This window comes from Haemorhous mexicanus, chromosome 29 (genome assembly GCF_027477595.1).
Source record: "Haemorhous mexicanus isolate bHaeMex1 chromosome 29, bHaeMex1.pri, whole genome shotgun sequence".
In the NCBI taxonomy this organism is placed as follows: domain Eukaryota; kingdom Metazoa; phylum Chordata; class Aves; order Passeriformes; family Fringillidae; genus Haemorhous; species Haemorhous mexicanus.
The window spans coordinates 3646634-3654710 of NC_082369.1; the positions used below are offsets into that span (position 1 = coordinate 3646634).

An 8077-nucleotide genomic window follows, 5' to 3' on the forward strand; every position below is an offset into this window, starting at 1 on the left:
TCAGCCCCACAGGCATGAAAAATGTCCTTTTGTTCTCGTTTGGGAAGGGAGGGGGAGGCTTTGGGAGGGGAGGGAGCTGTAAAGTTTGTCAGCTCTGCTTTAGCTCCGAGCGGGCACAGCGTGTCCTTTGCCAGTCCCATCTCCCAGGGGTCAGGACGAGGCTGGGTTTGCCTGGGTGGAGCTGAGCTGGCTGTGCCCTGGTGCTGAACTCCCCCTCCATGTGCTCAGGCCCCCTGCGCTCCATGGTGGAGGATCTGCAGTCGGAGGAGTCGGATGATGACGACAGCTCCTCGGGAGAGGAGGCAGCAGTCAAAACAAACCCCGTCAGCCGGGATTCCAGGTGGTAACAAATCCACAGCAGGGCTGCTTGGGTGGCTCTTTGCCCTCTGCATTTGGCATTTTAGGGTGCTCTCCATTTGGAGGGAAGAATCAAAGGGCCAGGGCTCTGTTTGGGAGGGGAGGAAGGGCACATGTGTGGGGTCACTCAGCACAGGGTGGGGACAGAGAGGTGCTGACAGCAGGGCTGGCTGAAGAGCACAAAGAGGGGAAGGCACTGGGAGGGGCTGAGCTGGCAGGTGCCAGTGACTGAGCCCCTTCAAGCAGTCACCTAACTGTGACCCTCAGATCTCTGCAGAGCTGCTGGAGTGTGACACCTTTGATCTGCAGAGCTTAGGGGTCTGTGGGGCCAGGCAGAGTGTGCTGCTCTGGTTGCCTGGGGCTGACAGGGCTCAGGAGTCACTCTCTCCCCTCCTTGTGCTGGCTGCTCCACTCTCTGGACTCAGTGACAGCTGTTTCCTGCCCCACACCCTGGAAAGAGTTGAACTTCACCTTCTTCCCTCAGGAAATGCAGCTACTGCCCAAACCTGGAGTCCCAGTGAATATTTGAACCCAAGTGCTTGGCCCAGAGAGCAGCTGCACATTGGAAATGCTGGTGGTGGTTACCAAAATAAACAAATATCCATTATTGCAGCTGTCATCAAGGAAACAATAATTGAGGGACTTTGAAGGGTATTTTTGTAAACCTTTAGGGGATAACCAGTTTAGTTCACCATAAGCAGGATACCTGCCATATCTGTAGGGCCTAAGGAGAATGAGAATAAATAGGAAATCTTTGAGGTTACACCAGCAGCAACACAAAATGCATTTTTTCCCTGTGGTGGTGTCAGTGAGCCTCTCATGCAGGTACTTTGTAGCAATGGGAGGAATTCCTGAACAGCTGCTGTTTGTGAAATGCAGTGCTGCTTAGTTGTTCAGGGGACCTGTGTGTGCCAGAGTTGAACTGCTGCCTGTAATGTGTCACCTAAAGCTCCCTGCTCTGGGAGTGCAAGGTGACATCAGCTGGGAAAAAGGGATTCTAGGACTGTCCAGTGACCCATTCTCCCAGCCAGTGCAGTAGTCTGTGATAAAGAAGAGAATTTCACTCAGCTCTGTGTGGCTCAGCTGGCAGCTGCTGATGATGATTTTGCTGCTGCTGCTGCTCATTCTCTGCTGGTGGTTTTTCAGACTGAGCCTCAGTGACAGTGACAGTGACAACAGCGCCGACTCGTGCCCGCCCAGCCGGGAGCCGCCTCCTGGGCAGAAGCTGCCCCCAGCAAACAACAAGGTGTGAAATCCCTGCTTCCCACCTCCCCTGCTCCCTGCCTTGGAAATTCTTCCTTGCACCACATTTTCCCTCTTCCTGTCCTCAGCTGACAGGTGATTCCTCCCTTTCCAGTGCTCTGGTGTGACACCCCCATATTTCCTGAGCTAATTTTGGTCCTGTTGTTGGTTTCTTTTCCCCTCAGGCATCTGGAAGGAAAAGCCCAGAGTCTTGTAACAAGCCAGAGAAGATCCTGAAGAAGGGAACGTATGACAAGGTGTGTCCTGTGGAGAGGGATCTTCCATGAGGGCCTAGAGTGCCAGGACCCAGGGAATGGCTCCCACTGCCAGAGGGCAGGGCTGGATGGGATCTTGGGCAGGAATTGTTCCCTGGCAGGGTGGGCAGGCCCTGGCCCAGGGTGCCCAGAGCAGCTGGGGCTGCCCCTGGATCCCTGGCAGTGCCCAAGGCCAGGCTGGACAGGGCTGGGAGCAGCCTGGGACAGTGGGAGGTGTCCCTGTCATGGCAGGGGTGGCACTGGAGGGGCTCTGAAGTCCCTTCCAACCCAAACCATTCCAGAATTCTCTGATTAAGGAGCTGAGCTTCACAGGATGGTTGGGCCTCACTGTGCACAAAACCACCTGAATCAGCCCAGCCTGTTCATTGTTCTGTCTCAGCAGGGTAAAAGCTTGAGTTTAACAAAAAGCAGATATTGAAAGGACAGGTTTTGGAGAGTGACACTGCAGAAATTGTGTACATTAAATAGCTGGAGCCCCAGGTGGTGTTCATAGGCAAAATGGTGAAATTGTTGTATTTGTTTGCCCTTTGTCTGAACCAACGGCCTGGTCACTGCTGCAGTGCTGGGGCACTTCATTAAAAGGCAGTTTCATCTGGCTTTGATCTTCTAAAAGATTATTTGATGCTCTGCTTTGCAGGTTTAGTTGGAACCTTTGTTTGTTCAATGAAATTTCCTCCTTCCTTGCCTCCAGGGAGGGCAGAGCAGTGTCCATTCTGTGATTCACTGATTGTGTCAATCAGTTTTGCTGGTACAGACCTGTTGCTGGCTGCCTAAAAAAACCTAAAATTAAGAAAAAAACCAAACCACTCTTACCTAAGAACAATCAACATGTTGAGTCTGTGAGCAATCCTTCATTTCCTGTTGTGGTTTAGGAAAAACTACCTGGGAATACAGTGCACTCCAAGGATTTTTCCTTACCTAGATGCAGATCGTTGCTCAGTAGATTGCTGGGTTTTGGTCACTGATGCACGTGATGTTTTCAGGTAATTTGGAGGTAATTAGGAGAACCCCTTGATGAGGAGCTCACACTGAGGGTTACCAAGGTGAACTTCACCTCACTGAGGGCCTTAAAGGTTCTGCCCAGTTCTTGGAGCTGGTTACAGGTGTGGATGTCATTAAATAAAAAATAAAAGTCCTTCAGAGCACTTGAATTTAAGGGAGGACCTCGGTGCCCCAGTACTTGAGAAGGAGGAGGAGGCAGTAAAAAAGCAGGGAAAACTTGGGAATGTCTGAAAAGGCCTCAAGTTCTTCTGATCCTCACTGGGGAGGTCCCTTTGGCAGCCTTGAGGCACTCCACGTGTCCCTGTTTGTGTTGCAGGCCTACACGGACGAGCTGGTGGAGCTCCACAGGCGGCTCATGGCACTACGGGAGCGCAACGTGCTCCAGCAGGTACACCCCCTGTCCCTGCTGTCCCTGCTGTCCCTGGCATCTGGGTGTCCAGGGGCTCAGCCAGGCCCTTCCACAGCAGTTCTGCTTTGCTTTGAAAGCAAAAATACCGAGTAAAAATTAAAATCAGCTGTGCATGCAATGTTTTTGTTGAAAGTGATACAGGAGTGTGGTGTGAGTATCTTCTCTCTGCCGTCGTGGTAGCAATCCCAAAGTTGGGATCTCCTGGTCTGACTGACAGCTTGGTCTGACTGACAGCTTCCTCCTGGGGGGAGGTGGAGGCACAGGGGCTGAGCTCTGCTCTGGGACAGGGACAGGAGGCCAGGAAGGGCTGGAGCTGGGCCAGGGCTTGGCATGGAGCTCAGGGCAAGGTTCTTCCCCCCGAGGGTGCTGGGCACTGCCCAGGCTCCCCAGGGAATGGTCCCAAGGCTGCCAGAGCTCCAGGAGCTCTCAGGGCTGCTCAGGGTGGGGGTGTTGGGGTGGCTGTGCAGGGACAGGGGCTGGGCTGATCATCCCTGCTCAGGATATTGAATTATTTTATGATTAAAAGGAAACCTGCCCACATCACTGTCCAGGCTGAGCTAATCAGGCAGGCAGGAGGAGCTGGTTTGCTTTCTTGGGAAGAGGATTCCCTTCCTGCTGTGAGCCCCTCCAAGGGGTGGGAAAGCCTGGATGGGCTCTGTACCCTCTGTGCTGTACTTATATCCATCCCTCTGTCTCCAGATTGTGAATCTCATTGAGGAAACCGGGCATTTCAACGTCACCAACACAACCTTTGACTTTGACCTCTTCTCCCTGGATGAGACGACCGTCCGCAAGCTGCAGAGCTACCTGGAGGCCGTGGCCACATGACGCTGGGCCTGGGAAGCTGGCTCTGCTCTTCAACCAGAGATCCCCTCCACTGGTACCAGGAAACCACCCCACGGAACTAGGCCTTCTTATCCTCCTGCCTCACCCGAAGAAGCACTGCCTTAGAGAACAGCCATGCTCTAGGAATGCTCAGCCAGCTGCACTTTTCTTGTAGGCTTCAAACCGGCGCCCGCCTTGCTGAGCCTGTCCCCCCCGGCCTCGTGGGCCAGGCCCCGAGCAGAGCGGGCGTGCTGCACTTAGGCTGCACAGCGCGACCTTTTCGGTTTCCCTCTGAGCAACTGTGTTTCAAGAGCACATTTTCCAGGCATCTCTGAGCTCTGAAGAAGCGTGGATGCTGTTCCCTTCCCCTGGAGCTCGGGACCAGCCTGCGGAGAGCTCCAGAACCGGAGCCCTCCCGCTCTGCCCCGCGCCGTGTGGGTGACATCGGCTTTGACAGAGCTGGCCGGGACACTGGGGACACAGGAGGCTCCCCGGGCTCCTGCTGGTCTGCTGCAGAGGAGAGGGGCTGCATTCCAGCTCCGTTCCAGCTGGGATCACCCACTGGTTTGGTGACCTGGCTCCCGGTGGGGACAGGACCCTCAGCTCCCTGCAGTGACACTCTGTGCTCGGTGAGGAGGCCTCTGGAACCTGCTGTCTCCTGCTGGGGTTTGGAGATGTCTTGTTTGTTGATCTGAGCTCCTAAACAAAGTCCCACTCCTTTCAGTCTGCTTTAACTGTAATAGGACTCCAAAACTGTAAGCTGTATATTTTATATATATATATTATATATATGTATGTACTGTATGTATAAGAAGGGCCTAGTTGGGTCTTATGATCTTAAGGGTGTGTTTTTCTGTTGTTTTTTTATGGCTCTGGCAGGGGAAGGCGCTTAATAAGATTTGACTCTTTTGTTCAATGCCTCTTGTGGACAATTTGTAGTGTAAGGAAGCTGGACAGCAACCTCCAGGCATCCCATGCTCCAGAAGGGGCTCACCCGTCGTCTTTCCATTTGTCAGTGTTTGATAACTTTGCCAAAACATGTGATTGGTTTTGTTCTGTGTTCTCAAAGAGGAATCTCCTTACAGTGGCCCCTATAGTAGTGGCTGTACTTGGGGAAAACCAAAACAAGGGAGAACTTAAATCTTTGGACACGCCTGGGAGATGTTGATGTAAAACACAAAGTGGGGTTGGGTTTGTTCCCTCCTCCCTCTCCCGCCCCGCTGCCTGTGCAGGAAAAGGCAGCAAACAGAAACACTAATGCAGCCCCTTCCCTAGATTTCTAGTTAAACTAGTATTGACCTCCAAGTGTTGTCCAGGTGGGCATGGGCAAATCCCAGCGCCTCCCTCCAAGCTGTGTTACACTCCTGCTCCCTAAATTCAGTATTTGCCCAGGAGCTGCTCGTTTTTCCAAGGGCTGTGGGAAGCTTTTGCCAAATGTCCGTGGGGCACAGGCGGCGTGGGAGCAGCGGTGCTGGGGAGCCCCTCTGCTCAGGGAGGGTTGCACTGCTCCAGGTTTGCTGTCCCTTGTTTTGGGTTCCCCCTTTCTTTATCATGGAAATGTTGCAACTAATCAACTGAAGTGGCAATATGATGATAAGCTTGTTTGAGTTGGGTCATGTTGACCCGATTCCCATTAATTTTGTCCTTGTACCACCTTTCATGTGTCGTGTGTGTGTGTATATATATATATATGTGTGTGTGTGTACATATATATATATATATATATATATATATGTATATGGAAGTTCAAGCTCATGCCGGGTGCAAACCCTGTCACGCCAGTGATCTCAGCTCTTTTCTTTCTTGCTGGACGATGCCAGGGCTGGAGAGAAAGGCCAGAGAAGGTGGAGGGCAGGGAGCAGAGGGGGAGGTGGCAGCAGGACACCCATGCTGGAGGTCACAGCCCGTGGGTGGGTACTGCAAGCTCCTTGTGTCTCTGTGGGGCTGTGCCAGGGGGAGGCAGCTCTGTGCCCACACTGGGCACCCTGGGGTGGGGCTGGTGCCACTGCCCTGTCCCCAGAGCAGCAGGGGTGGCCGGGCTGAGGCCCAGCTCCCTTGAGATCTTTGCTGCCCACTCCTCCCACAGCTCCAGTCCCAGCACTTCCAGACTGTCACAGCTCCAGAGCTGCCCCTCAAGGGACTGGAGGTGCCACCCCCGTCCTGCCCCTGGCAGCACCCCATGGTCACAGCTCCCAGCCAGTCCCAGCACACCTGTGGGAGGCTGTTCCTGAGCCTGCCATGGCATCGTCCTGTCCTGGAAGTGACTTTGTTGGTAAGTCTGCTGAGCATTGATAGGGATTTTGTTTGGTTTTTATAAGAAGTATTTTACACATGGATTTTTTTAGACTGTTTATAATCCCCCTGAAAACCCGAGGTAGGATTGTTCCCCAGCAATAGTTCCTCTCCATTGTGTGCACATGCTGATTTGTTACTAAAAGGTTTTTGCAAGTACTTAGTTGTTCTACAGAGTTGATGTTTTTTGGGGTATGTGGTAGCGTCGGGGAGCACAGGGGGGGTGACTCTGCAAACAAAGAATGGTCACATTTGGGCCTCATCTTGTGTCCCCTTGCAGTTCCCTGTGTAGATTCCCTCTAGGCTGGCTGAACGCTGTTCTGAACATGCCGTGTACAGGTTTTTGTGGATAAAGTGTTTGTTCTTGTGTCACTCTTGAGAGCATGGATGGATTATTGTACTCTAGGAAGGAGGGGGCAGTGCTGCTGTGGGCATTGCTTCAGGTCCTCGAGGATGTGTAGTAGCTTGCGTTGTTAAAAAAAGGAAGAAAAAAAAAAAAGAATCCCAAATTGACTTGTAGCCATAATGGTTTTTCCAAGGAAAATGGACAGGACTCTGTTCCTTTTCCGTGTCCTTCGTGGTGCTGCTGCCGGCACAGACAGGTGCTGGCAGCCCGAGGGCTTCCCGAGTTGCTGAGTTGGAATCGTGTTGGAGGCGGGGTCAGGATTCGGCTCCTCCATCCTCCAGGAGGGTCAGGAGCTTTCCCTGGCTCCTGCTCTGCCGTGTGTTAAGCCTCGAGGCTTTGATTACTGACATTACTGTTGCAAAAGTTCAATAAAGAGAGGAGAGGAAGGCTGGCTGGCAGCAAAGCCCGGCTTTGGGCACGGAGGGAGCGAGGCTGGCTGAGGTCAGGCTGGATCCATGGAAGTGCAGTGACTCTGCCACCTGTGGGATCCTGGGGTGCGGTGGGAGCATCAGAACGAACCAAGCAATTGATGCAACAATCCAGAAGCAGTTTTTTTGTCAGATCTTGGACCGTGTTTGATGGTGAGAGAGGCTGAAACGTCCCTCACGGAGGGGCCTCTCCACGAGCAGAGCCCGGAGCAGCTCCAGTTCCAGTTTTCCATTGGGGATGTGCTGGAGCCGGCTCTGCTCACAGGAGGCTCCTCCCTGCTGGCCCAGGGCTCTGGTGATGCTGTGACTCCCCTGGTGCCCCTGGGACAGGTGAATCAGTGCTCAAAGGACCCAAATGGGTGTTGCTTTCCTGGGGCGCGGAATAGCCATCAAAAACTGACAAGATGAGTTTGCACTCCTAAAGAAAAATGTAAGTACTTCAACTTCTAGAGAATTTTTAATTGTATTTCTGCCTAGAGCCGAGGTATTAAATACCTCAGCACCTGAGGATTTTAAAAGTTGTGTTGGGAGAAAAGTTCTTCACTCAGCTGGAAGAAATGCAGCTGAGCCAAGACTAACTGCAAGATTAAAAAGAAAAAACACAAAAAAACTCATGTTTGTAATACGTTACAGGATTGTTTGTCCTGAATTTTAAACTTTTTGTTAAATTTGTGGAACTATGGAGGAATTTTCTAGAAAAAGTGAAATAAAGTAAGATGGAAAAGTAAAACTTGGAAGTGTTTTTCAGTTGTTGTGTTGTTTCTACAGGAATGTTGCTGTGGCTTTCCCAAAACCTCCCCTCACGGCACAGGTAACACCATTGGGCCTGGGACAGGAAAAG

The 8077-nt window shown here is 52.2% G+C and overlaps 1 protein-coding gene across 2 annotated transcripts in view; it reads left to right on the forward strand.

The window, feature by feature from the left end:
- MLLT1 (MLLT1 super elongation complex subunit) overlaps positions 1-7966 on the forward strand; it is a 31821-nt gene extending 23855 nt beyond the window's left edge. For both annotated transcript variants that reach the window (XM_059870075.1, XM_059870074.1), the window contains exons 8-12: positions 229-340; positions 1504-1603; positions 1785-1856; positions 3193-3264; positions 3985-7966. In XM_059870075.1, the coding sequence (XP_059726058.1) occupies positions 229-340; positions 1504-1603; positions 1785-1856; positions 3193-3264; positions 3985-4113 (485 nt within the window). In that variant the 3' untranslated portion in view covers positions 4114-7966. The remainder of the gene's footprint in view (positions 1-228; positions 341-1503; positions 1604-1784; positions 1857-3192; positions 3265-3984) is intronic.
- Positions 7967-8077: the final 111 nt, after the last annotated feature.